We start from the raw sequence: 27,141 nt of genomic DNA on the forward strand, positions 1-27,141 counted from the left end.
TATGCAAGTCCAGATTCGATAAAACGAATGCCCCGTGGCAGGCACGTGATGGGCTCACCTTAGCAAAACCAAATAAAACACTTTCACTTTACACGAATAAATAAAATCCACTCCTCTATCAAAGCATCAAATTCCCTGCTTTCCTTTTCGCCATTGTCGCTCCGCCCTTCCTTTTCTTCTTCGTTTTGAAGAGGACTTTGGATAGAAAACCCTACCTTTTATTCTTCTTTTCTTTTTCTAAAGGGAAATCAAACTGAAAATATAAGGCTTTGGCTTTTTCTTTCAAACTAATGACGACGTCGATTGGAGCTGCGACGGGTACCGTCGTCCCGACGGATCCGAAGACTCGAGTCCAGAGCTTCACGGGGTCGAAATATTCGCATTCTATAGCTTTGAAGAGGAATCTTCGCGTGTTTTCCGCTCCTTTCTGCAGTCACACTCTCATCAGAGCTGTCTCAACGGTCAGTCTTGTTTTGCTTTTATAATTTAATTTCATTCTGAATGCTGATTGTTGTTTGGAATCTAAGAAAGTATGATAAAATCGTGTACCTTTTTGCAATTCTTATGCCTTTTCATTTTTTACATTCGTTTCTCTCAGCTGGCTTTTTTTTTCAAACCAGTTTCTTTTTTTAATTGCATTTCATTCTTTATCGCTTTGTGAGAATTTTTACTATTGGAATAAGAAATTTGAGAATTTTTATGTTATTTGTTCTTTTATTATTGACTCCCTTTACAGCCAGTGAAGCCTGAAACGAGTGCCACAGAACCGAAGCGGAGTAAAGTTGAGATATTCAAAGAACAAAGCAACTTCATCAGATACCCTCTCAATGAGGAGATATTGACTGATACCCCAAATATAAACGAGGCTGCAACACAATTAATTAAGTTCCATGGGAGCTATCAACAGTACAACAGAGATGAGCGCGGTACAAGGTCTTTTTCCTTCATGCTTCGGACTAAAAACCCAGGTGGGAAAGTCCCGAACCAGCTCTACTTGACCATGGATGATCTTGCCGATCAATTCGGCATTGGAACTTTACGTCTGACGACGAGGCAGACCTTTCAGCTCCATGGTGTTTTGAAGAAGGACCTCAAGACTGTGATGAGCACCATTATTAGAAACATGGGTTCAACCCTTGGTGCGTGCGGGGATCTAAATAGGAATGTACTTGCTCCGGCTGCATCACTAATGACGAAAGAATACCAGTTTGCACAAGAAACTGCTGACAATATTGCTGCATTGTTAACTCCTCAATCAGGTTTTTACTATGATGTATGGGTGGATGGGGAGAAATTCATGACATCGGAGCCTCCGGAAGTTGTGAAAGCCAGGAATGATAACTCCCATGGAACGAATTTCCCTGATTCTCCCGAGCCGATATATGGGACGCAGTTCTTGCCAAGGAAGTTTAAGATTGCTGTGACTGTGCCAACTGATAACTCGGTGGATATTCTCACAAATGATATCGGTGTTGTGGTAGTTTCTGATGAAAATGGAGAGCCTCAGGGGTTCAACATATACGTAAGACAACCATAGGATCAAAGAAATCATATCTTTTCTCTTTTACTTTGCACACTTTTATACCTAAAAGCATCCATTTCTCGTAAATGTTTTTTCAGGTTGGTGGTGGCATGGGAAGGACCCATAGGATGGAGACCACTTTCCCACGTTTGGGAGAACCACTCGGTTATGTGCCAAAGGCGGACATTTTGTATGCTATTAAAGCCATCGTTGCCACACAACGTGATAATGGAAGAAGAGATGACCGTAGGTATAGTAGAATGAAATATTTGATCAGCTCTTGGGGGATTGAAAAGTTTAGAAGTGTTGTTGAGCAATATTATGGAAAGAAATTCGAGCCTTTCCATGAGTTGCCTGAATGGGAATTTAAGAGTTACTTGGGATGGCATGAGCAGGTTTGTATTTTTAATTTTTAGAAATCACACATGATGCTTTCGGTTTGACTTTTTTTTTTTTAACTTCCACATTTGCCTTGTTACTAATTGCATTTGAATCTTCTGATGTTATGCTTGTCTTGAATTGTTTTCATTTTCTTTTTCATCCTTGGCTTTAATATAGTGCATTTAATCTTCTTGGTAACTTTTATTTTGGAAGGGAGATGGTGCTTTATTTTGCGGGCTCCATGTAGACAATGGTCGCATTGGAGGAAAGATGAAAAAGACACTGAGGGAAGTAATAGAGAAGTATAATTTAAATGTGCGGATCACCCCAAACCAAAACCTCATTCTGTGTGATGTTCGTAGTGTATGGAAGCGTCCTATTACCACAGTTCTTGCTCAAGCTGGGCTGCTGGTAAGATTTTCATTACTTGCAAAATTTACCTTTCTGGTTTCTGAACCTGCAGTCAACAATGTCTGCTAAAGTTTTAAAGTTGAGCATCTTAATCGAACAGATACATATATTTTCTGTCTATTGTATCTCAGATTTTAAAGAAATGATAAAATTTGCTTAAAGAAGAAATCAGCTGCTGCCATGGTAATTCTGTTAGAATATATATGTTAATGTCTTTCCCTTTAGGCTATATTTTAGGGCGAGTTATATATCGTTTAAAATTAGGGTCAACTTAGAGTTATTTTCCTTGTTAAATACTTCTTCAGTTAACAAGTTCACTCAAGAATTGCAGTATTTTAAGGCACGTTGGTAGCTATACAAGACCACTAATAGGGAATCACTCGAGACAAACCATTTCCGACTATACTATTGCATAGAATCCCACTGAAAAGCTTGGATGGAGGATTTGAATCCACATTGATTTTATTTTCAGTTTCTTTTGATTTTGTAAAACAAGAAAATTCCAGGAGGATCAAGAGCTTAGAGTCGGAGGTCATATGGGAATGTGAACATGGAGTTCACTTACTTAGACCATGGAGTGATGGTTGTATATAACATTTTGCAGAACTTACTATTTGCGTGGTTTGAATTTTGTGCTTAATTGTTTAGCTGTTTTTCGCTTATTAATATCCATTCCCCAAGCTTGTTTGCCTTACTCTCCTTTATCTTGTTATATTTCATTTGTTGAATTAGTCGAACAGCTGACTGGTTCTTGCTATGAAACAGCATCCTAAATATGTGGATCCCCTGAACTTAACTGCTATGGCATGCCCAGCTTTCCCGCTTTGCCCTTTGGCAATAACCGAAGCTGAACGTGGCATACCTGATATCCTCAAGCGGGTCAGAGCTGTCTTCGAGAAGGTATGTAGTATATTTATCAAATATCCTGTTAAATTTAAATCCCTTATCCCCAACAAGAATACCGGCCTAACACTGAAGTTTGAATGAATATCATTGGCTGAAATTGTTACCTTCTTTCAAGCTGAAATTTAATTTATCCTCCTCCCTATCAATTATCTGAATCTAATAAATAGATTGGCACTGCCTAATTTCAGGTCGGACTCAAGTACAGTGAGTCGGTGGTGATAAGGGTAACTGGCTGCCCCAATGGTTGTGCTAGACCTTACATGGCTGAGTTGGGACTGGTTGGTGATGGTCCAAACAGCTATCAGGTAGTTCATTTATTGGACGATATACCTTTCAGTAGTAATAACTAGTTGGATAACTTCGTACTTTTGTTTTTGTTGAAATTAGATTTGGCTTGGAGGAACACCTAGTCAAACTCAATTAGCAAGGACTTTTATGAACAAAGTCAAAGTTCAGGATCTTGAGAAAGTTTTCGAGCCCTTGTTCTACTCCTGGAAACGGAAAAGACAGCCCAAAGAGTCATTCGGTGACTTCACAATCCGCATGGTAGTAGTATTATTATTCTTGTCTTTGCTCGTTAATCTTTATCCGCTTTCCTTCAAAACTTCCTTTACGATCAAATGACATTCATGGTCTAGAAAACTGATGATCATGATGATCTCCCTCAGGGATTCGAAAAACTTCATGAGCTGGTGGACAAATGGGAAGGTCCAGTGCTATCACCGACAAGGTATAACCTAAAGCCTTTCGCTGATAAAGAGACATATGAAGCCATGGAAGAGCTTGCAAAGCTGCAGAACAAAACTGCTCATCAGCTGGCAATGGAAGTCGTTCGTAATTTCGTTGCCGCCCAGATAAACGGTGAAAGAGAATGAGCCAGTTTACGATATTGCTGTTGGCAGCATTGTCAATAAACAAAAACTGTCAGGTGTCTCTTTCGGGCCGGTTACTGTTCGGTAACAACGTCAGACAACAAACAAAAAACGGGTTTTTTGAGGTGTTTCGGATTCTAGTTTCGGCATCATTTTAGCTTTATATAGGATCTTATTGTGAGTTGTTGAGGATTGTGGACTTCGGTTTTAGAATATAATGCCTGTAGCTTAGGAATGAGGCATCAAAAGCTAATGAATAAAGCTTTTATGACAGTCAACAGTGGCAAATCTAGATTTAATTTGAAAGCCAATTTCAAGCATCTTGGACAAACTTTAAAAAAAAGTATAATCTTTTAGACAAATTACATGTGAAGTGGTCCCCAAGTGATTATTGGTTTTCGGAATCAAACATGGATATGGTGCTTGCCTTAACTCTGTCTGTGACTGTTATGTAGTAAAGTAAGGCATAATTAATACTATAAATCAACATGCGCGCGTGTACATGTATATGTACATTTTCAAAGCATCTTTGTGTCTTGGTCCAGACCGTTTCCTTTGAAAATGATAAAATAAAGTATTCCAGACAAAAACCAGTCGAGACTCGAAATGGAGAGAGTCTGACTCAGACAGAAGCCCGATCACTTGTTTGTCAGTAATTGTTGGAAACATTGATAATTGTATTTTTAATTGTTAAACAAATATTTTAGAGGTTATGATGTATAACAGAGCCATGCCTTTAACGGCACGGACCTTCATTTTCCATTTTTAATTTTTTTATATAAAAAAAACTGATTTTATTTTTCAGAGAAAAAGAGAAGGTTGGTACTTGGTTTTGATAAAGCTTGTGCTGTGTTCGAAGAATTCCAACTGAACTCTCACTGTCTCCTAACTAAAGTAGAATAACCAATCGTTGAAAAAGCTCTTAAATTTTCAAAATCAGTTATCCCCACGAGAAACATAAATAAGGCATTCAAGTCTGGTTTCAGTCATTGCTCAACGAAGGGCTCAGCTTGTGTTTTCAAAACCAATAAAAGAAGAACAATCCATTTTAGAGAGAATTTGTGTGTTTGTATGGAGAGGCTACCAATGGGAGCAACTACAACAAGAAGGGCTAAATGGAAATACCCACCGCCACAACCAGCCCCAAAGATCCTTCATTTGCCACCACACAGGCCTACAAGGAAAGCGCCAAAGCCAAAGGCAAGCCCTTCAAATTCAAAGTTACCAACTTTACACAATGAGACAAAAGGGATGATGCTGGTGAGTTTGTTTGATCAGGAAAGGTCTTTCACAAGAGGGGTTGATCCAATGGTGCTGGTGAGTCCAAGTGATGATGAAGACATGAGAAGAAAGAGGGTGGTGGTGGAGGAGGAGGAGAACAGAGAAAACAGTAGTGTATCTTTAGTTGAAGAAGAGAAATGGAGATTCCAAGCTGAGATTTTGAGAGCAGAGTGTAATTTATCGAGGATGGAAAGAGATATTGCTGTCAAGAAAATGGAGAGGACCCTGAAATCTACTGTTCAAACTTTGATTTATGTTAGTTTCTCTTTTCTCTTTTGATTGTTTTCTGTTTGGTTCTTGAGAAAATATTAATCAATGTAGGACTGTCTGATTTCTAGGTTTTGCTGGATTTTTCTTGATAGAATGTGTGTAAGCCATTGTGTTTGATTAAGCTGGACTTGAGCATGTGAGACATAGCCATATAAGGTTCCAGATGTTTGATCTTTTACTTAGTTGAATATCTATTTATTTCACAAACTATTTGAAAGAATGTCTCTGTTGATATTTATTTGAATATCCAACTTTTTTTTTCATATTTATTCCATTCAATGACCTTGAGTTGGCAATTGGTATGCAGGTAAGAAACATCTGTGAAGGAAAGAATGTGATGCTGATATTGGAGGAGCAGATCGATAAACTGTCGGGAAAACTCGAAAAACTGCAAAAGAGGTCAAGGGTTAAAGACCTGGAGGTTGAAAAATGTAGTAACTTTGATGAACAAGTATGTTTTCTCCAAAGACGGCACAAGAAGTTCGAAGGGTTCTCTGAGGAAGAAGTATGCGTGAAGGAGATTCGGCAGATGGCGGAAGCGAGCTTGTCGATTAGAACGAGTAGTGAAGGGGATGAGAGCTTTGTTTCGAATGGAAACAACAATGTAAGTATGGAACACCTTTGTTGTCATGTTAATTATACTAGTCTTTGCTGCTTACTGATGAGTATTCATTTTCCCTCAAGTCCCCATGTCCGGTATTTGTTTCCTGTTACATGTTCATGCACTGATATGAAGATACGATCTTTGATATATATATGTGTGTGTGTGTGTATATTTACATGATACTTACGAAAATTAAGCATACTTGTGTTGGACATATATCCGATACTTACCCTCAAATCCGATAACATATAGACTTCAGCACATTGTCCGAGTTGTGGTAGCATATTTGGATGGTGAGTTTCTAATTTGAAGCAAATTTGCAGGTGGAATTTCTGAGAAGAAAGATGGAGAGATTGTCAAAAGGGGTTCTGTTAGAGAGAATGGAGGAGGATTATGGTTCCATGCTCTCCACAACTAACAGTTCAGTCCCGAGTTCTGCTTCCAGTTCAAAGAGGATTGATTATTCGGATTTGTCGCTGTCATCGACACAACAATCATACAAGGTAAAATCCATGAATCATCGGTTTCTAGCCCTTCATTATATCAGTGCCTCAAAAACTGCTTATTAATAGATATCGTAGTAAAAGAGAATCCCCAGCAATGTGGTTCAGACATGGATTCCGTAAGTCTAGCTTGCTGATTTCTATTGTTCGAGACTTCCGAATCTACTAGTTTGACCATAGGCTTTTTCACGTGAAAGACATTGGTATGATGATGAATAAGTTAAATCAGGCACATGGTATCATGTCAGATAAGTTTGGCCAAAGAACATTCGTTTCAAATTGCAGAATACGCTTCGATCGCATAATTGAATATGTGCCATTAATCATTATATATCGATGCTTCATGTGTTTCTCATTTCCATAATTATTTAGTTCAGAACAGATGAAAATTCGGGTTCCCAATTGATTGCCAGACACTTCTTTCTGCAGGAGAAAATGTCCCTTGAAGCAAGAGTGTGTTCAGGAAACTGCAAGGCTATAGTACAGAGAATTGTCAAGCAAGTTCGTGCCGAGATGGAACAATGGTCCCAGATGAAAGAGATGCTGGGGCAGGTAAGGGATGAGATGGAAGAACTGCAGAAATGTCGAGATTTTTGGGAAGATCGAGCACTTGATTCAGTCTATCAGATTCAATCCTTGCAATCTGTTGTAAGATTTTCATGGTACTTAACTACATTTTGTTGTACACAAACACTAATTAATCGAATATGTTTGTTGCTTTCATTAGGCGAAAGAATGGAAACGGAAAGCTATCTCGTCCGAAGCAAAGGCTAATGAGCTACAGGCACAAATATCCGTCCTTCACGAAGAGATCGAGAGATTGCAAATCGAAAGAGATAGAAAAACCGCGAGGGCCAGAAATACTTCAATTAACCAAGAAGTACAAAATGAAACAGAGAAACGGGTACTCGTGTGTCGCTTAAAGGAAAACCATTGTGCGGATGATGATGGCTGCAAGGCTCAGAGTTGCACTGCTGCCGGACTTCTTCCCCGACGATCTCCCCTTAGAGAAATCGGTAACATGTCGGCATTGATGAAGCAACATGGTGAAGGAATCATGCCATTGTTTTGCCTTTCGAGAGATCCGGAAATGTAACATTCATTCTAGACGAGCTGGTCCCGATCAGTAGGGCTATCTAAACGGTCGGTTCGTAGATTTAATCTGTTCCAAACCTTACGAACACACAAAGTGCAGCATGAGCAGTACATCTGTGGGGTGATTTTGAAGCATTTCATTATTTTAGTGCTTCTTTCCCTCATCTCAAATAGAGTCTATAAGAGAAGAGGGATTACATTGTTGTAAATATGTGTAACAAAAGCTGACCTTCCTTTATGCATTATGTTATAATGGATATGAATATATAAAATTTTAAGTGATAAAATTGATTGTTAATAAAAATATTTAAAATATGTGATAATTAAAATTTTTTAAGGATGACTACCCGCCCTTGATCAACCGAGTGTGGTCTCGTCCTCGAGTCTCATTCCTTCAACGAGACCATTGAGTGGCGAACTTTCACCAATGAGTCGGCCGACGACGACCCGGTCCATGTTGGTGGTCCTTGGAATCCTGTATGATTGATGGTTGTCTCTCCACTGTCATTTCGAACCCTAACGGCTCTTCTTCTGACTTGTTTTCTTCCTTTCTGGGACGACGGTAAAACCGTGGGAATAACCCTGACCGTTACATTAGCCAGGCCTTTAAGACCATTGCCACCATGTCTGATATGTTAATGTAAATGGGTCCACGATATTGACATCCCACGAAATCTTTTAGATTACCTGTGTCTCCCTGCCTTTTACAGAAACAATAAAAAAACATTTTTAAGATTATTTAATATACAATATCATCAAGTACATAAATTAAACTAATTCAACGGTTAAGAAATTCGTAGTTATCTTTTGAAATTTTGAATTTGAACACCACGTATACAAGGTACGAATGTTTATTGTTAAATGATTAAAACTCTTAAATATATATTATCTTATATTTACCTCATATTTATGGAATGAAATATAGAATATCATATGAGTATACATACATTTGTGGAATGAATTAATATGACTCAAAAAATAATATGACAATTATTTGGTATTTAAATACGACTAAAATCATGACTTTTAAGTACGAACTAATCGATTTTAGTAATCTAGAAATTGTTGTTATTTTTTAAAAGTCTCGATTTTGAGTTCTTCGTTTGCTAGAGGCATGAGAGCTATCATTGTTATAGTAGTTGAGAATTTTTAAACATATATTATATCGAATCCATTCCAAATTTATAAAAAAAAAACAGCTATTTGAATTATAATATGATAATTTAAATTATAGATAATTCACATAATCAGATATTAAAATTGTTATCTATTTTGAATTTAAAACATGTTAAAATAGATTTTTTATTATTCATTATATGAATATTTATTGCTTATGTAAATATATATTAAATCTGAATTTGACTTTAAATACAAAATGAATTCAAATATATACCATCAAGTATGTATTATAAAAAATTCAGAATTATTATTTGAATTTATATTGATTATCCAACTTGAATTTATATTTGGATTTATGCAGATTCATATATTCGGCTAAATTTTAAATTCATATATTCGGATTTATATTTGAATTAGATCATTTACTTATAAAAAAAAGTCAAATGCTCACTCATTTTGTAAATACCCCACAAGATCCATATACGATATCAAGGGGTGGAGAGTGGAGATATGGAGGTGTTCCGTGGGACCGCATGCAGAGAATCAAAACTGTGCTGCTTGAATGAAAATCCAATTTAAATTACATCAACACAGTACAGAGAAGTTTGTCAGAAGGAAATGCAACTGAACATACAGTAATCTGAAACTGATGGCCTTCGTTTCTACGCTCCTTAAAAATCCGTGTATTTCACTTCCCAATTTCTTTACTTTTTACTATACTTTTTTTTATTCTTATTTTGGTAATAATAAGTGGGTAAAACTACATATATTTCCTTCGATTATAGTGTACATTTTATCTGGACCATCCAAGTATAAAGTATTACATATTAATCACTTTAGTTATCGAAAATTATAAAATGATAATTGACCGTCACTTTTTAGACATAAAACTAATGTGATATTTGATAACATTAACATAAAATAATTTTAATCCTTAACATTTACTTATTTTTATAATTTAATCACTATTCTAAAAATTTAACTGAAAGAAAAAAAAATGTTCAATTTCATTTCTTTCAACACCAATTATAATTTAAAATAGTTATGTTAGGCTATAAAGTTTACTACTAATATAATCAGTAACATGTTTAATTGATTGAAACAATCACGATAACACTTTGAGGTATGAAAATGAGAGAAAATAAAAATATATTAATTAAATTCAAAAGATCAAAATAAGGTGTGAACTTTGAAGGTTGAATGATGACAAATAATGGCGTAAATGTTATAGAAAACAAGTTACAGTGAGGTTTAAATTGGTTAATACTTTAAATGTGAAGAGTTCAATTTTAAATTTTGGATTAAATTATAATAATATGTAAAAATTAAAGACTACATTTATTATGTTGTTTATGTTAATAATTATCGTATAAAGTTTTCATCTAAAAATTAATAATTGGTTATCATTTTATAATTCTTTTTTAAAAATCAAATAATATTTTATACTCGAATGACCCGACTAAAAAAATACTATACACTCGACCAATTTGTGATTAAAAAACAACATAAAATTGATATAAATATAAAATATACACTATTAATGAACAAAAGCAATGTCGTTAAACTCAAAAAAAATTAACATATAAAATGATTTAATTCAACGGCAATATATAAAAATCAAAATGCATCAAATATCTTATGATCGACTTATATCATGTAAAATTATTCTAATTTTATACATATTTAAGACTGTATGATGAGCGAGAATAAATAGTTGAGATTAGCTCTTTGTTTTATTTTTCCGATTAATATCTTCTATTTTTCTATACTATTAATTTCAGTAATATGTTTTTATTTATTCAATAATCTTAAATTTGTGTAAAATTAAACGAATTTTATTTGCGGTAATAAAATCTTATCTCAATATAAATATTTTAAATATATAAATAAAAAATAATATAAATACAAACGTAATTGAATAGTACATTATCCGTTCATCCAATTGAAAATGATTAATTTTTACAATAATAATAATAATAATAATAATAATAATAATAATAATATAATAGCGTGAGTGATTAGGTGCAACAATGTGTGGATTCACGTGGGGTTTTATATATTTGTTTCATGTAGTAATCATATTCATGTCTTTTTATGTTATATTTTATACCGGAAGTAAAATAATTTTTAGTCTTTAATTTGTTTAAAGTATTTAATTTTTTTTATATTATTTTTTTGTATTAAATTAGAGATGGATATAATATTTGGACCCCACAGATATAGATCTGATTTAACTTAGATTTTTTAAATAGTTTAAAGTAATATATATTTAATTTTTTTAATTATAATAATAATTACACACCCATAAATATAATTATTTAAACTTAATATCTCTAAAGAATAACATTTAATTTAACAGTTGATGTTACTTAATGAGTTAAATAAGATCAGAAGAAACATTTTTAAATTAGTCTAATATTAAATTAAAATAATTAATTAATAAAATAAATAAATAATTATATCAATTCAATTTCCCTTTCAAGTTTATTGAAGCAGATCTGAATCTACTCCCCCACTTAGCCTTATTTTGTCCATTTCTGTAAAAGACAAATCCCCCTCTTGTTCAAAACAATCAAATTTTTAAATCATAAAGTAGCAAATTTTCTTTAAAAAATTGAAACAAAAAAACAAAGAAACTTAGAATTTACTCTCCCGAGGCTGCCTGCTCTGAGCTGCCATCAAAACTTGTGGTTCTAATTTCCAAATCTTTTCTTTCCCCTCAAAAGTAAGAAAGAAAGCGAGAGAAAATCTGCAGAATTATCAAAAACATCACTTGCAGACTGCAACACTTCTCTAACAAAAAACACCTACCTTTTTCATCCTCCTCTTTCGCCGTTTTTTTTGTTTTTCTCTTAACTTTTCTGTGATGGGTTTTCAGAGAGAAACTGAAAGCTTGAACTCGGTACATTTTGTGTATTAATTATACAAAAAAAATTATATTTTAACCCCCCATCATTGCCTTTTTGAAAGCAAAGTCCACTCCTCTCTCTCTCTTATCCTCTCTGTTTTCTCGTCCCCTATCCTTTTTTCTCTCTCGAGTGAGTTTAGTTTCAGTATTTTCAGCTCAGTTTTTTTTAGAAAAGAAAATCTGGGTATTTGAGATTCTCCATGGAGTCGTACGATGCAACGAGGATGGTGTTTTCTCGGATCCAAAACTTGGACCCCGAAAACGCTTCTAAAATCATGGGTTATCTTCTCATTCAAGACCATGGCGAGAAAGAGATGATACGTTTAGCCTTTGGACCCGAAGCTCTCATCCACTCTTTAATACTCAAAGCCAAAACCCACTTGGGACTTTCCATTTCAAACCCACCCACGCCTTCAACGCCGTCGTCTCCTTCGCCTTTCTCTTCGAGGCCGAGCCCTTTATCCATCCCTTCCAATGCATCTAAAGGCCTCGAAAACCATTCTCTTTCTCACGCTAGCATCGTCAATGGGAGTACCAGTAACATCAGCAGCAATGAATTCGTCGATGACTACCAGTTCCAGGACGGTCTCTCGTTCCTCAACGATTCGAAGCCTGAAGATTTGTTCGACCCGAGGCTGGATTTGGCTTCAATGGCTAGTCCTACTGGTTGTTACGCTGATTCTCCGTTGCATAGGCGGAGTTTCTCGGTTCCGGGGCTGTGTTTAGGAGCTGAAGATCTGAATTCCAGGCTGGGGTTCAAGCCGTGTTTGTACTTTGCGAGAGGGTTTTGTAAGAACGGTAGTAGCTGTAGGTTTATCCATGGAGATCACTGTGCTGAGTCTGCTACCAACATGACCGAGTTAGAACAGTGCCAAGAGCTGCTTAGATCGAAATCTCTTCAACAACAACAACAAAAGTTAGCTGCTTCGTCTTCACAGTTCCTGCCCGGCGGTGCTTCTTTCCCTTACAACAAGTGTGTTAATTACCTTCTCCAGCAACAACAAAACGAAACTCATAGGTGAAATCAGATGCATGGAGCTTATCTTGCTTGGTAATAGCTTTTCTTTTAGCTTGTTCTTCAACTCATTATTGTGGCATTGCCATTGGTTTTGTCTTTTATGTTTACAGATCGGCAGCGGCAGCGGCAGCATTGATGATGGGAGATGAGCTTCATAAATACGGGCAATGCCGGCCCGAAATGGGAGCCAATCCAAGCTCTAGACAGATTTATTTGACATTTCCAGCTGACAGTACTTTCAAAGAAGAAGATGTTTCAAATTACTTCAGGTTAATGTTATAAGCTTTTTACTTGTGTAGGCCATTGTTGTTTCTGGTTTGAGCTTCCGTTGTTGAATATTAAGGTTGGTTGTGCTTTTTTCATAGCATATATGGACCAGTACAAGATGTTAGGATACCTTACCAGCAAAAGAGGATGTTTGGGTTTGTTACATTTGTGTATCCTGAGACGGTGAAGCTCATTTTAGCTAAAGGGAACCCGCATTTCGTTTGCGATTCTCGTGTTCTTGTTAAGCCTTACAAGGAGAAGGGCAAAGTCCAAGAGAAGTAAAGGCTCTCGGTTTACGTTGTTAGATCTTTCCATGTTTGCATACTATCTGCATTGATATGATTTTATCTTTATTGATTAGGAAGCAACAACAATTGGAGAGAGGAGAGTATTCGGCGTGCTCAAGTCCGACCCTGGTGGATTCGAGGGAGCCTTTTGATCTCCATCTCAGTGAGTAAAACAGAAAAAGACTAGGCTTGAATTTATGTTGAATTGCAGTACATATTTGCTAGCTTTATTTTCGTTTCGATTCGAATTTGTTTAGGGACAAGAATGTTTTACAATACTCCAGAGATGCTGTTGCAAAGGAAACTGGAGGAGCAGGCTGATTTACAACAAGCCATCGAGCTTCAAGGAAGAAGGCTAATGAATTTGCAGATGTTGGATTTCAAAAACCATCGCCAGTCTCCTTTCCATCATGATTTGTCCACCGGCTCTCCCATTCCATCGCCAACTGTTTTCCGTACTCCCACCAATCAAGCGCGCATTTTTCCATCTGACGTCTTCGATCAAGAAACTCATGAAGGTTACATATTTACAACATCAGAACAGTTAAAAAATAACTTTAGTGCTCCATTATTCAATTTGCTTTGCTTTTGCTTTTCCTGCAGATAATGCTGGTAACCTGATTGGTGCTGTTTCCAAATTGACAGCTGCTACCGATGCTGATAAGCCACACGAGGAAGTTAATCTGTCATGTAATCATAAAAACGAAAACGGAAATGCTATTAATAAGGAGAGGGCCAACGTGGAAGAAAACGACTTCCCCGAAAGGTATAACGCATGGCATTTAAATATTCACATTACCGGAATCTGATTCTATATAATGCATCTGTTTTGGTCGGCCTTTTGACAATTGATTAGCATATTCATTCTTTATTGGCATTATTAAAAGGCCCTTATGTCATATGAACAGCTTGGAGCATATTCTCCCTGATAACCTTTTTGCATCACCTAAGAAATTGACCGGCGATCACCTCACCGTCTTCACTACATCTTCTATAGAGGCTGACGACAAAACTGGGAGTCCGACTGCATCTTCCAACGGTAACCCTTTGCTGGCCAACGCCTCCGGCCTCAATGTGGCTTCACTTAAATCATGTTTTCTACAACTCCCTAGGTAAAACATAACCTCGTTCCTTTTATTACAATTCCAAAGGCTAGAAAGGGAAGTTAATTAGTGATATTGTTCATTTGGCTACAAAGGTTTTCTTCTGGACAAGGCGCCATCGAAATGTAAGCTCTCGACATATCCAGCAATGGAGGAAAATTCGAGTTTGCCATGGTAAGACACATTAAGATTGTTGGAAAATTTTGTCCAAATTTAACGATTTCTCACGATGTTGAAACTGCTGTTCTTTTTCTAACATCTTGCAGAAAGCATTTGGAAGAAGAATTTTACTAAAAGAAATAGAAAAAATCCTCTAGCTGTATAGTCAAAGCCATACCGAAAACAAAGAAAGAGATCTGTAGACAAGATTGCAGCAAGATCGTCATCACCATCATCATCAATACATACTGAGACTGCATTAAAATACATAAATGTATAGGTAAAAGACAGGAGGAACTGATCTAAGGAGAGTGGGGTCTTTCCTCTTTGCTTGGACCACGCTGCTAAAACAGTAGAATATATAAACAAAAGGCTAGCTTTAGTAGTAACTTATTTTATGTGTTACTGTGATATTTACTGTTTCCCTTTGTGTTTTTTTACCAACCTTTTTTACCCCTCTTTTCAAAAGTGAGGTGAAAAGATCTGTATGCTGAAGTATAACTACTATACTGATATGAAGACCGAGAGAAGGGATACAACTCTGACCCTTTTTTAATCATCTTTTTGATGTTCTTACTGCTGATATTATTACAGTATCTTTAGTATGGGGTAAAAGAGAAGGTGGTTGATTCATGTGATTAAAGGTGAATTTAGGGTGTTGTGATAATTGTTTTATGAGGGTATGGGGACACCTTGTCACATGGGGGATCTGACAACGTATATCAATGGTATTGGTATCTGGCTGCCCATTCACTTTGTTTTTTTCCTTTTTATTTAAGAGTAAATAACCACAGTGACCAAAAATCTCATATAATTTACGATTTTAACTAATTTTTTTTGGATTTACCAAAATGATAAACAAAATCGTAATGTGATCGTTAATTCGCAACGCGATCTCCATTATCGTAAATTTGCGTTGCGATAGTTGAAAATCATGTTGCGATGGTCTACAGTATCGTTGCGATTTTCCCAATTCGCAATGCGAATAAGTAAATCGCAACGCGAATTGAAAAAATCGCAATGCGATACTGACTATCGCAATGCGATAATACAAAATCGCAAAGAGATACTGACTTTCGCAACGCGATACTGACTTTCGCAACGCGATTCTGACTTTCGCAACGCGATAATACATAATTGCAATGCGATTTTCTAAGCGCCATTAGTATCCTGACCAAGTATTTTATTTTTAAATTCCAAACACGAATATTAATATATTGGAACACTGAACAGTCCACAGTATATCCCGTAATCGCAACTCATAACCTAAAACCTAAAATCACAACTCAGTCTCATCTCCATCTCTCACTCTCTCACCCATCTCCGACGAAATGCGTCCCCATCTCCTGCGAAATCCGTCTATCTCCATCTCTCAGAGTCACCCTCACAATCAGAAATAGAAAATCAACCAACGAGAGTTAGTTTTTTTAATTATTTTCTTTTTGAAATTTTTGCATTATTATTAGGTTTTTCATATTGAAATTGATGATAAGTTTACTAGTAATTTCAATAATAGATTAACCATTTCACTTAGATTGCTTATTAAATCAACCGAGAATCGCAACGCGAAATGAAAATCGCAACGCGATTTTAGTTTCGCGTTGCGATTTTATCGTTGCGATAGTCAAATTCACGTTGCGATAGTCATTTTCGTGTTGCGATTTTTATTTTCAGAAACTATTCTTCTTTTGCAAATTGAAACTTGAATGAATTGCATTACTTCAACCAAAAAACAAAGACAAATACGAAATTCACAGTGTTGCAAATTTAAGTTTGAAGAATAAACTACTACTCTTTATGTTTATTATTGTTTTTGGAATATCTTCACAGTGTAGTTTTTGGTATATCTAACTTAGTATGTTTATTGTTTTTGTAGAACTTTTATTCGGCTCAATTGACCTTAAGAAATAAAGTCAGCCTGGCCAAAACAATTGCGTCGAAGCTTTCACCTGCACAAAGAAAAATGTTTGAGGATACATGCTTCGGGCCATGGCTGAAAGTACAACATCCCGGTGGAGATGCGATGTTGACACACCTGTTTCTTCAAACCATGACTAGCGATCTACCAGAGACTATACAACGTCGTGATGAAGAGATATGGTTTGATTTTCCACCGGCGTATACGTGTTTTGGGCGGAAGAGTTTTGCTTAATCACCGGTCTACGCTTCGGACACGATGATGTAGGTCGGTACACTAGACACATTACCCGCCCATCATGGCTATCCCGGGTTTTTCCTAAGCTGGAGAGGCCGAATCTACACTTAGAAGACCTGACAAGATTGTTGAATAAGAAAGATGGTTTTACTCGGATGGATGACGTCGACGTTGTCCGAGTATGCCTTCTAATTCTTTTGCATGCTGGCTTTTTAGGCAGAGAGGCCAGACAACCTATTCCAAATGATCTAATAAAATTGGTAGAAGACCTAAATGCGTGGAACCTGTTTCCGTGGGGCTCGTATTTATGGAAAGCTACATGGAATAAGTTATCGTCTGCCTTGGATGATCGAAAAAGTTTGCATGGCGATGGTTCCAAATACACTTTGACAGGCTTTATTTGGGCTTTTAAGGTAAGAATTTTTATATAATGTTTCCAAAATTATAAATAATTATTTAACAATTACTAATGTTTGTTATTATATTGTTTGTAGATTTGGATATTTGAGGCCTTTCCCGCCATGAAGACATATGCAATAAAAACTTCAAATGATATTCCCAGGGCTATTTCCTGGAAGAGGAAACGGACCTTGCAATGGGAAGATTTACTACGGTATACGACAATAAATAATGTAAGTTAACATAAATACTACCATATGTTTATAAACAAGTTATTACTAGTACACGTTTAACTTTGTTTGAGCTTTTATATTGTTAGGAGGCCAACACTCCTCTACAGAGGCTGACACCCACGGAAGCTGAGCTTGCCACTGATTGGTGGCAAGCTAGTAAGCGCTTTTTTGATGGAACGGTTGATGAGCAACCTCCACTTCGGGAGCCATCACCTCACCCAGAGTCATCATCTGATCGACCCGACTATACACCTCCACAACGACAACCATCACCTATTCTATCACATCATCGAGCCTCTTCTCCACCATCACCGCAAGATAGGCGACCGGCAAAGATACCACGACGTTTATCTCCCTGTTCTCCACCTCAACGGGATGAGTTAGGGGAGTTACGTGATGAGGTCAATGCCTTGCGTGAGGAGGTCGGTACTTTACGCAAAGACGATGGTGCATGGCGTGTTGAGGTTTTACATTACGCGGTGAGGTAGTCGCTCTACGTGAGATGGTAGCATCGTTGCAGAATGAGGTTTATACTCTACGCAACGAGGTAAGTTTAAGATTTTTCATACTCGTAATTCATTCGGTTGCTGCCAATACTGCTAAACTGTTTTTGTTAGTATTTGTTTTTGGTTTTGTTTTTGTCTTTTGGTTGAAGTAATGCAATCCATTCAAGTTTCAATTTGCAGAAGAAGAATAGTTTACTTTCGCAACACGAAAATGAAAATCGCAATGCGATTTGTGTTTCGCGTTGCGATTTTGTCGTTGCGATTTCATTTCGCATTGCGATTTTGTCGTTGCGATTTTCATTTCGCATTGCGATAGCCATTTCCGCGTTGCGATAGTCATTTTCGCATTGCGATTTTAAGTTTCGTGTTGCGAAAGTAAACTATTCTTCTTCTGGAATGTTTATATATGTTGTCCTTTTAAATGTTTATATAAGTGCTTACTTCTGGAATGTTATCTGAGCATTTTGTGAACTATGATAGAATAATGACTTGGGTGAATACAATGCTAGTTTGAAACATATTTGTCTTTGTTTAATATCATGTCTGTTTATTTACTGATTTATGTATTAATTTTTTTAGCGGCTCGATAACGTGGATGCTTTACGTCGGGTTTTCCTTGCACGACGGAGTTCACGCATCAGACGGCGTGGACGTGCTATTACGTCTCCGTTCACCCCAATGGTGCGAAGACTCCGCAAGAAGAAGCCTGACTCACCTGTCATCCCTCAAGAGTCCCCTCCAATCGTTCAAGAGGCCCCTATCCTCCCTAAAGAGTCTCCCCCACCGTTCAAGAGGCCACTGTCATCGTTGAAGAGATCCCTCCCACCATTCCAGAGTCCGATTCACATGGGGTAATATATCAAAGTATTGAGAAACCCCCACCGGTTCCGGACATGATGGATGAGAGTTGGCTCTCGTATGAGTTACCGGCTAGTACCCTTCCGGTATCTGAAGTGGAGAGGAGACAACTACCGGAAACAATTGTGGATAATACCCTTTGGGCTAAGACCGCAGTTGATTTTTATCTACATGAGCGGAGCCAAGGGTGTTACATTGACATAAGTAAACTCAACGATGAAATGTTTTTGTTGCTTGATCGGTCTTGGTGGGGTGTGCTATTAGGGGTTGAAGACAGTGGCTATTTCGATGGGGAGGTAAGTCTTATATTTGTCTTATATATGATTTTGATTATTTTTTTTTTAAAATTAATGTAATTCACTAATATATGTATTTTTTTGTAAAACAGCATATCGATGCGTGGGTGTCACGTCTACTAATAATAAGGAAGCTTAGGAAAAATAAAAAAAAATTGCGATATACAATAATGTCAGCGGCTTTTCACGCAGTTCACTTGAAGAATCAACGAGATGAATCATTTTCGTTGGGCAATGGACAAGCTAAACTTTATCCTGCATGGTAGGAGGTCGATAAGGTTATTGTTTATTTTTTAAATTTTTTAAAGGTGTTCATAAATAAGTGCGCAAATAAATGAATTATTACTTATGATTGCAGGTGTTTATCCCTGTTTTGGAACGTCGTCATTGGCTTCTCATCCAACTTCAGCTCCTATCCCTGAAGATAATAGTGTATGACAGCATGATAAATTACATATCACTGTCTGATTTGAGAGATATGATCAATGGATGGAGCTCTCATTTGGCTAAATTCTTGGATGGGATTAATTATTGGACTCATTCTGGACACAAGAAGCCAAAGAAGTTCAATGTCACAGTTGTCAGAGACGAGACCGCGCCACAACAATCGCCGGGAGCCATAGGGGATTGTGCTCCTCTTGTATGCTTGTGCTTGGCGCTTTTGACGACGGGAAGCACAGAGTTTCTACCTCCCACCGATAAAGATAGAGCTGCAGTAGGCTTGTGGTTTCGGTATTATATGGCTAGAGCAATATATTCGAGACGCTGCCTACCTGCATCCGCCTTATGAAAGTGCCCATTGTTAATTGGTAAGTCAAATGCAAGTTTTGTTAACATATATACTCCTTTTGGTTTGAAAATGTTTGGTTAAGTACCTAGAATTCAATAATTTGCTGTTTGTAGGTTTTAGATGTGTAGGAAGTCTTGTTTGAGCAAATGTTTGGTTTCTGCAGGTTAATCCTTAAGTGAGTTGCGTGAAATGGATGTACGGGGTCACAAAGTTGTTGATTCATTGATTCAATTATTTATGAAGAAATAAGAATTATTATTATTTTTTGATTGTTTAATTGATTTGTAAAAGATGATTTGTAAATGTTGATTTGTTTAATTGATGTGTACATAATTCTTATTTGTGCTTGTTTAATTGATTGAAATGTAATAGTTGATTTGTTGATTTTCAATCTGCATTATGTTGAAGGCAAAACAGACTATCGCAACACGAAACTGACTATCGCAACGAGAGAATCGCAATGCGAAATGAAAATCGCAATGCGAAATGAAAATCGCAACGAGAAAATCACATTTGCGATAGCCATTTTCACGTTGCGATAGCCATTTTCGCGTTGCGATAGCCATTTTCGCGTTGCGATAGTCAAATGAATGTCTAACACCATGAACATTCTCTCATGACCCTCCAAAATACAAATCTATCCAAACATGATCAACATTAGATGATTTCATGGTTGTAAATTAATTTACTAAATAAACGAGCTGCGAAACTAAGACCTGTTGCCGGATGGGGAATGATGTAGGAATGGATATAGGAACGGATGTCGCCAGAGAGAGTGAAAGATGGAGATGGAATGAGTTGCGATTTAGGGATTTAGGTTATGAGTTGTTGCTGCTGCGTAGATATATACCCAAAAAATTTGTGTTGCGAAACTAAAACCTGTTGCGAACTTTGAAAATCGCATTGCGATTCTGTATTATCTCGTTGCGAACGTCAGAATCGCGTTACGAAAGTCAGTATCGCGTTGCGAAAGTCAGTATCGCGTTACGAAAGTCAGTATCGCGTTACGAAAGTCAGTATCGCGTTACGAAAGTCAGTATCGCGTTGCGAAAGTCAGTATCGCGTTGCGATAGTCAGTATCGCATTGTGATTTTACCAATTCGCGTTGCGATTTACTTATTCGCATTGCGAATTGGGAAAATCGCAACGACACTGTAGACCATCGCAACGCGATTTCCAACTATCGCAACGCGAAATGCAACGCGAATTTGCGATAATGGAGATCGCGTTGGAATTAGCGATCGCATTACGATTTTGTTGGTCATTTTGGCAAATCTGAAAAAAATTGGTTAAAATCATATATTATAAGGCATTTTTGATCACTGAGGCGATTTTCTCTTTATTTTATGGCCTAAACTTTCCCCCACTTTTCACTTTCAAAATTTAATTTTTTTAATGGTTTAAAAATTCCATAATTAAAATAATTATTTAAAAATTTCACCTTATAATTATTTTTCTATGTTATAATACGATAAGTTATTCTTATTAAATATTTCATTGTTTAATATAAAAGTCATTTATTAATGGATAAATTAACTATAATTGGACTGATCAATGGGATCTAAAATCAAATATTTTATCAATACGACATTATTGGAGAATTCTAAAAAATTGGATTTATGGGTGTTGGTGCCCTAATGTTTTGTTTTTTTAAGCATAGTCTTGAATCATGTTGGTCTACGTGTTATAATGTGTGTTAAATGCTTGTGCTGCTTACACACCCAACTTAGTTTCAAATTGCTTCCCCTACCACATTAACACATTTATATTTGTCCTTTTAACTTCTTTGTTGGTGGTTGCAACATTTATTACATGTTTTATTTATTTATTATAGTCTATTATTTAACTTTTCTAAAAATACTGATTTAGAAATTAATATATAATAGAAGGTTTTTATCTTCTTTCTTGATATAATCATATAATCTATTATCTAGTATAGTTTATTATTTCAGCTTTGTATCATATTAATATTTTCTGACATTTGTTTTATCATTTGAGATACCATCGAATTTGTTTCATTGTCTCATGTCATTCTATCATTTTAATTTTTATATAAATCATTTTAAAACTCCCTAGACTATTATGATCTATAATATTCATCACCCGATCAATGAGAAATCAAAATATAAAAATCACTTCCTCCTTTTCCTCTCATTCAATGTTGAGATTTGGAAGCTTTTTATCATCGAGAAATCAAAGAAAATTCGAAATTAGGAGTTTTTTACACAAACAATAATAGAAAACTTTAGGATCATTTCGTGATTTTAAAAGAAATTTTTTCATTCATAACGTCATTAAGTATTTAACTACAGAGTGATCAAAATAGGAACAAAGCAAAAGTTTAATAAATAAATTAAAATTAAATAATTTTTAGTGATTGAAATATTAATGAAATGAGAATTAAGTGATGGGATTGTAATTTACTCATTGTATAATCATAATGAACATTTATTTTTGAGTTCAGGATATCATTACTGGACATGATGGGGTCCATACGTAGGAAAGCAAACATTTATTAAAGTGTCCATATCAGTCTTCATGCAACATAGATGCCTAACTTTGCTGATGTATGTATATACATAGGAAATCATATGCATGCGCCTAACTTACATCATAAAATGAAATGACAGTGGATTTTGTGGTTAAAATTATTTTTTTAGATTCTAAATTTAAGTAGTTATATTTGTAAGATGTATACATTATCGATAATTAAAAAAATATGAACATATATTATATTATATTATAATCACTCTAAATTATTTTAAAAAAATTAGATTATTATAAAGTCAAAATCATTAAACATTTTCATGTGAGAGGAAATATGAAATGTGATTATTGTTGTTTTTGTCTGTGGTCCTAATCAAAATTAATAGTTGGATCTTCAGGTGATTAGTAGTTAATTATTAGTAGCATGTTTCGTAATTTTCTAATTCTTATTTAAAGTATTAAACTTTGATATATTTGAAATATAATTTATGTTTTTTGGGCTATTTATCTAATTCTTATCTTATCATTAGTTGCATGTTCTTTTTATAAAAGATAAATCAAATTCAATATTTAGACAAAGTTTTCACTTTAAATTATTTTTCTAACCATTTACAAAATTTTAATTTAAAATACTATTTACAATATATGAACTTCCAACCTATCAAATCAATTTATAGCTTTAGTATTTCCTACATAATTAAGTAATGATTTCAATTTTTTAATGATTGGCCCATTCAATCATTGTACCATCCTTGATTTTTTTTATTATAATAGACTTATTCAAGATACATTCTTTTAAATTTGAAAAAAATATTATCTAAAAATGATAATTTTTTATATTTTACTTTCATGAATTTAAAAGACATTTAAAAAATAAACTGACAAAATGATAAAAAAACAACGAGACTAAAACATTTAACATGACAATAAAAGAAATTAGAGAATAATAATTCGTGAAGTTTAAAAAATTCAAAATTTCTTTCCTCTTAGTGACGGATCTACAGTTTCTCGAATTGATCCTACAATTTGAATTTATTCGATTAGTTGTCTATTTTATTGATATTACTCATTTTAAAATTCTATTTATTTCTATCTTATTAAAAAAATTATATTATTAACATATGTTTGCATCCTCAAAAATATTTTTGGAATATTTATGTATGTATATATCATATCCTTAATTTGTTTAAAGTTAAATATATATACAGTACATGAGGCTCGTGGGCTAAGGGTATTGGGCAAATAGGTTCGACAATGTCGGCCTCCATGATTACTATGAAAAACTTACCGGTAAGGACTAGTGAATGGCACCCACCATATGCCGATGCCATTGCGTACTGAAATAAACCCAAGGACTTTGCTGAAATTGAAGGGAAAAAACAGTGACGCACGTGGCCTCAACTGTTCAAAGTGTGTTGGGTTGATGATGAGGAGTGTGGTGTCATTGTTAAAAATCAGTGGGCTTAAGGGTCGGTTTGTGATAAAATCCAGGCTGTTGGCGCGAGTTTGGCAAGCTGGCAAAAAAGGAAGAATACACTTGATAGAAAAAATGAGACTCTCCTCAACAAACGCATTTCTTGGCTTGAATCTCAGGCCATCTCGGACTCGATGGCACAACAACTGGGAGCTGCTAAAAAAGAACTAAGTGATATATATGCAAAAGAATAGGTCTACTGGAGACGGAGGTCGAGGGTTGACTGGCTTAAGCACGGGGACAGAAACACTAGGTTTTTCCATGCAATAGCAAACAGGAGCAAGAAGAAAAACTGGATTAAAGGCTTGGTTGCTTCTAATGGAATATGGACCGAGAACCAGGACGGGATCTTCGACACTGCCACCGAGTTTTTCACCAATCTGTTTCGCTCCTCTAATCTTGAACTTGCTAGCGAGATCCTCAACGCTATTGACAAGTGCATTACTCCCGAAACAAACGCCCAGCTCTGTCGGACCTTCACGGCTGAGGAAGTGCAGACATCGTTTTCTCAAATCAATCCTCACAAAGCTCCAGGTTTAGATGGTATGTCCGGTTCCTTTTTTCCGTTCCTTCTGGCATGTTATTGGAGATGATGTTGTTTCCCTTTGTCTTGGTTTGCTTAATGGGCTTGTTGATTTTGATTTTGATTTTGTTAATCTAATTGTTATTGTACTCATCCTGAAAATTGACAACCCAAGATTAATGAAAAAATTTAGACTGATTATCCTTTGCTCGGTCAGCTACAAGGTCGTGTCAAAGTCGATTGTTAATCGTTTAAAAAGTGTCATGCCTTTTTGTATCTCTGATAATCAATGTACCTTCGTTTCCGGTAGACAAATTTCCGATGACTTTCTTGTGGCTCACGAGCTTCTCCACTACTTAAAAACCCTAATAATGGCCCAAGCAAAGGGGCAGCATTAAAATTAGATATGGAGAAAGCTTACAATAGGGTCGACTGGACTTTTATTTCGAGTGTGATGGAGAGAATGGGTTTGGATTCGTCCTTTATTCATCTTATTATGAAATGTATCATCACGATCTCTTATTGCATTAGAATAAATGGCAAACTCTCGAGAACTTTCAAACCGGAAAGAGGTCTTCGCCAAGGCGACCCCTTTCCTCGTATTTGTTTCTTTTTTGTGCGCAGGGACTTTCCACGGCCCTTCTTTTAGAGCAATGCAATGGTGTGATCAAATGTGTCCGAGCGAGCATAAGCGGCCCCTGAATCAGCCATTTGTTCCACGCTGACGATAGCCTTCTCTTTTTGAAAAATTCTCTCAAGGAAGCCGAGCGTTTAAAAAAAGTGCTGAGCTTGTACGAGATCTCTTCGGGATAAAAGATCAATTATAAAAAATCCATTGTTTATTTTTGCCTCGGCACCCCTCCCGATAATCGAAGGCAGATTAATATTCTTGGAGTGCAAGAGCAAGAGTCCCCTGGAATGTATTTGGGTCTTCCTCTCATTACCGACAGGAGCAAATTAAATGATTTCAATTTTATTAGAGGAAAAGTCAGCAACATATTCAATGGATTGTCGAAGAATCTCGTCTTTCGGAGGAAGGGAAGTTTTCATCAAATCAGTTGCGCAAGCCCTCCCAACGTATATCATGTCATGCTATTTACTCCCGGACGGAATTATCGACTCTATTACCTCTCTGATAAGAGCTTTCTGGTGGTCAGGACGTCATGGTTCTCGGGGTTGGGCCCTTGTTGCGTGGAACAAGGTATATTGAGCCAAACGCGACCAGGGTTTAGGCATTCGCGATCTCAAACTCTTCAACCTTGCTCTCCTCAGCAAGCAAGTTTAATCCAAAACCCGAACTCCTTACTGTACAGAGTTTTTAAAGCTAAATATTTCCCTAGCTCTAGCCTTATTGATGCGAAGATAGGACCTAGAAGCTCTTCGTGAAGGTTTCTTTTGGAGAGTTGGTTTCAACGGACACGCTCACATTCTCCTGGATAGTTGGGGAGGCTCCAAACCGGTGGTCTTCTCCACAGCTTATTTGAGCAACTCCGATCAGCCCCTGCTTAGAATTTTATGCTCGAAGGCCTCCCTCGATGGGATGATGCCAAAGTTAGAACGGTTTTCGATTGTGCGGATGCTAGAGAGGTCCTCAACACCCTTATCTCTCCGGTGGAGGAAGATAGATTGCTTTGGAGCCATAACGATGGAGGTAAATATTCTGTTAAATCAGGGTACAATTGGTTGTTAATGAGGAAAGGGACCATTCGTGATCCATTTAGAATCTGGAGAATTTTGAGTAAGCTTCCTACCCTTCCCAAAATCAAAACCTTCGTTGGAGAGTCTCCGCCCCTTATGTAAACAAGAAGTTGAATCGGCCCTTCATGCTCTAAAAGACTGCATCCACTCTCGGAAAATTCTGGAAGTCTCAGGATTGAGGAATGAACTCGTTCACGATGCTGCTCACTCATGCAAAACCTGGTTGGAGAGAGTGGCTTCCTTCCTGGACAAAGATGGCTTCAGCAGTTTCCTCACGCTAATCTGGAACATATGGAATCGTAGAAACAAAGCCGTTCAAGAAAAAGTGATCCAAGGAGATAGAGAGGTCATAGGAATTGAGAAATGCTTTCAATGCGGTGGCAAACTCGACTGTTCGCAACTCCATTTTGCAGCAGAATCCACCAAAGGTTTGTTGGTGCAAACCAAATGAAGGCACTGTGAAAATCAATGTTGACAGCGCGTTTCGCCTTCAGACGGGGGAGGCAGCAGTAGAGATTATTGGGAGTGATCACTTTGGCCAGTCATCGGAGGAATGGCTCGGAAACTTGATACTCCTCACAATTCAGTCTCGGCAGAGGCAACGACTTTCTCATTTGGTCTCCGAATGGCTATTGAACATGGCTGGGACTGGGTGATAGTGGAAGGAGATGTCATCTCGATAGTCAACAAACTATCCAAATCTCAAGAGGATTTTTCGGTGATAGGTCTCCTCCTTGATAAAGCTCAGCATACTCTTGCAAGACATCCAAATTTCACTGTCTAGTATGTGCACGGAAGGCAAACCGAGTAGCCCACTCTCTAGCTCAATTGGTATTGAATGAATGATGGTCTATTTTCAAAAAGAAAAAAAGAAAGAAAATTAAAAATCAAAGTGAAACAAAAGAAGCTTTTCAAAGCAACATTAAAGGATTAAACTTTAAAATGGAAAATTTAAATTAAAAAATAATTATTTGTTTAAGCTATTAATTATATTTGATTAAAAATTGGCATTATTT

The 27,141-nt window shown here is 36.4% G+C and overlaps 3 protein-coding genes across 5 annotated transcripts; all 3 read left to right on the forward strand.

Annotated features, from left to right (window-relative positions):
* The first annotated feature begins 92 nt into the window (after positions 1-92).
* On the forward strand, positions 93-4,528 carry LOC120162076 (sulfite reductase [ferredoxin], chloroplastic-like). Its single transcript, XM_039172255.1, has 8 exons — positions 93-461; positions 737-1,522; positions 1,621-1,917; positions 2,117-2,314; positions 3,080-3,214; positions 3,409-3,525; positions 3,608-3,766; positions 3,889-4,528. The coding sequence occupies exons 1-8, from the start codon at positions 291-293 to the stop codon at positions 4,093-4,095; spliced, it is 2,070 nt and encodes a 689-aa protein (XP_039028186.1). The 5' UTR covers positions 93-290; the 3' UTR covers positions 4,096-4,528.
* Positions 4,529-5,145: 617 nt separating this feature from the next.
* On the forward strand, positions 5,146-8,032 carry LOC120162079. Of its 3 annotated transcripts, none has more exons than XM_039172257.1 (5): positions 5,146-5,628; positions 5,951-6,247; positions 6,568-6,750; positions 7,180-7,398; positions 7,478-8,032. In XM_039172257.1, the coding sequence occupies exons 1-5, from the start codon at positions 5,164-5,166 to the stop codon at positions 7,844-7,846; spliced, it is 1,533 nt and encodes a 510-aa protein (XP_039028188.1). In that variant the 5' UTR covers positions 5,146-5,163; the 3' UTR covers positions 7,847-8,032. The 3 variants fall into 3 exon arrangements, with proteins under 3 accessions (XP_039028188.1, XP_039028189.1, XP_039028190.1); XM_039172258.1 differs by having other exon boundaries at positions 6,571-6,750; XM_039172259.1 differs by lacking the exon at positions 6,568-6,750 and having other exon boundaries at positions 7,478-8,031.
* Positions 8,033-11,630: 3,598 nt separating this feature from the next.
* On the forward strand, positions 11,631-15,145 carry LOC120162077 (zinc finger CCCH domain-containing protein 53-like). Its single transcript, XM_039172256.1, has 9 exons — positions 11,631-12,890; positions 13,001-13,159; positions 13,256-13,435; positions 13,519-13,607; positions 13,702-13,962; positions 14,048-14,210; positions 14,353-14,556; positions 14,643-14,721; positions 14,814-15,145. Exons 1-8 carry the CDS (start codon positions 12,073-12,075, stop codon positions 14,674-14,676), a joined length of 1,908 nt encoding a protein of 635 aa, XP_039028187.1. The 5' UTR covers positions 11,631-12,072; the 3' UTR covers positions 14,677-14,721; positions 14,814-15,145.
* Positions 15,146-27,141: the final 11,996 nt, after the last annotated feature.

This window comes from Hibiscus syriacus, unplaced genomic scaffold, assembly GCF_006381635.1.
Source record: "Hibiscus syriacus cultivar Baekdansim isolate YM2019G1 unplaced genomic scaffold, ASM638163v2 tig00111402_pilon, whole genome shotgun sequence".
In the NCBI taxonomy this organism is placed as follows: domain Eukaryota; kingdom Viridiplantae; phylum Streptophyta; class Magnoliopsida; order Malvales; family Malvaceae; genus Hibiscus; species Hibiscus syriacus.

Excerpts from the sequence above, each read along its gene's own strand:
- LOC120162076 (XM_039172255.1), top strand. The coding sequence starts at position 291 with ATGACGACGTCGATTGGAGCTGCGACGGGTACCGTCGTCCCGACGGAT. Across the intron at positions 3,215-3,408 it reads TCAGAGCTGTCTTCGAGAAG|GTCGGACTCAAGTACAGTGA; the intron begins GTATGTAGTATA and ends GCCTAATTTCAG. Across the intron at positions 3,767-3,888 it reads GTGACTTCACAATCCGCATG|GGATTCGAAAAACTTCATGA; the intron begins GTAGTAGTATTA and ends GATCTCCCTCAG.
- LOC120162079 (XM_039172257.1), top strand. The coding sequence starts at position 5,164 with ATGGAGAGGCTACCAATGGGAGCAACTACAACAAGAAGGGCTAAATGG. Across the intron at positions 6,248-6,567 it reads TTTCGAATGGAAACAACAAT|CAGGTGGAATTTCTGAGAAG; the intron begins GTAAGTATGGAA and ends GAAGCAAATTTG. Across the intron at positions 7,399-7,477 it reads TTCAATCCTTGCAATCTGTT|GCGAAAGAATGGAAACGGAA; the intron begins GTAAGATTTTCA and ends TGCTTTCATTAG.
- LOC120162077 (XM_039172256.1), top strand. The coding sequence starts at position 12,073 with ATGGAGTCGTACGATGCAACGAGGATGGTGTTTTCTCGGATCCAAAAC. Across the intron at positions 13,160-13,255 it reads GATGTTTCAAATTACTTCAG|CATATATGGACCAGTACAAG; the intron begins GTTAATGTTATA and ends CTTTTTTCATAG. Across the intron at positions 14,557-14,642 it reads TGTTTTCTACAACTCCCTAG|GTTTTCTTCTGGACAAGGCG; the intron begins GTAAAACATAAC and ends TTGGCTACAAAG.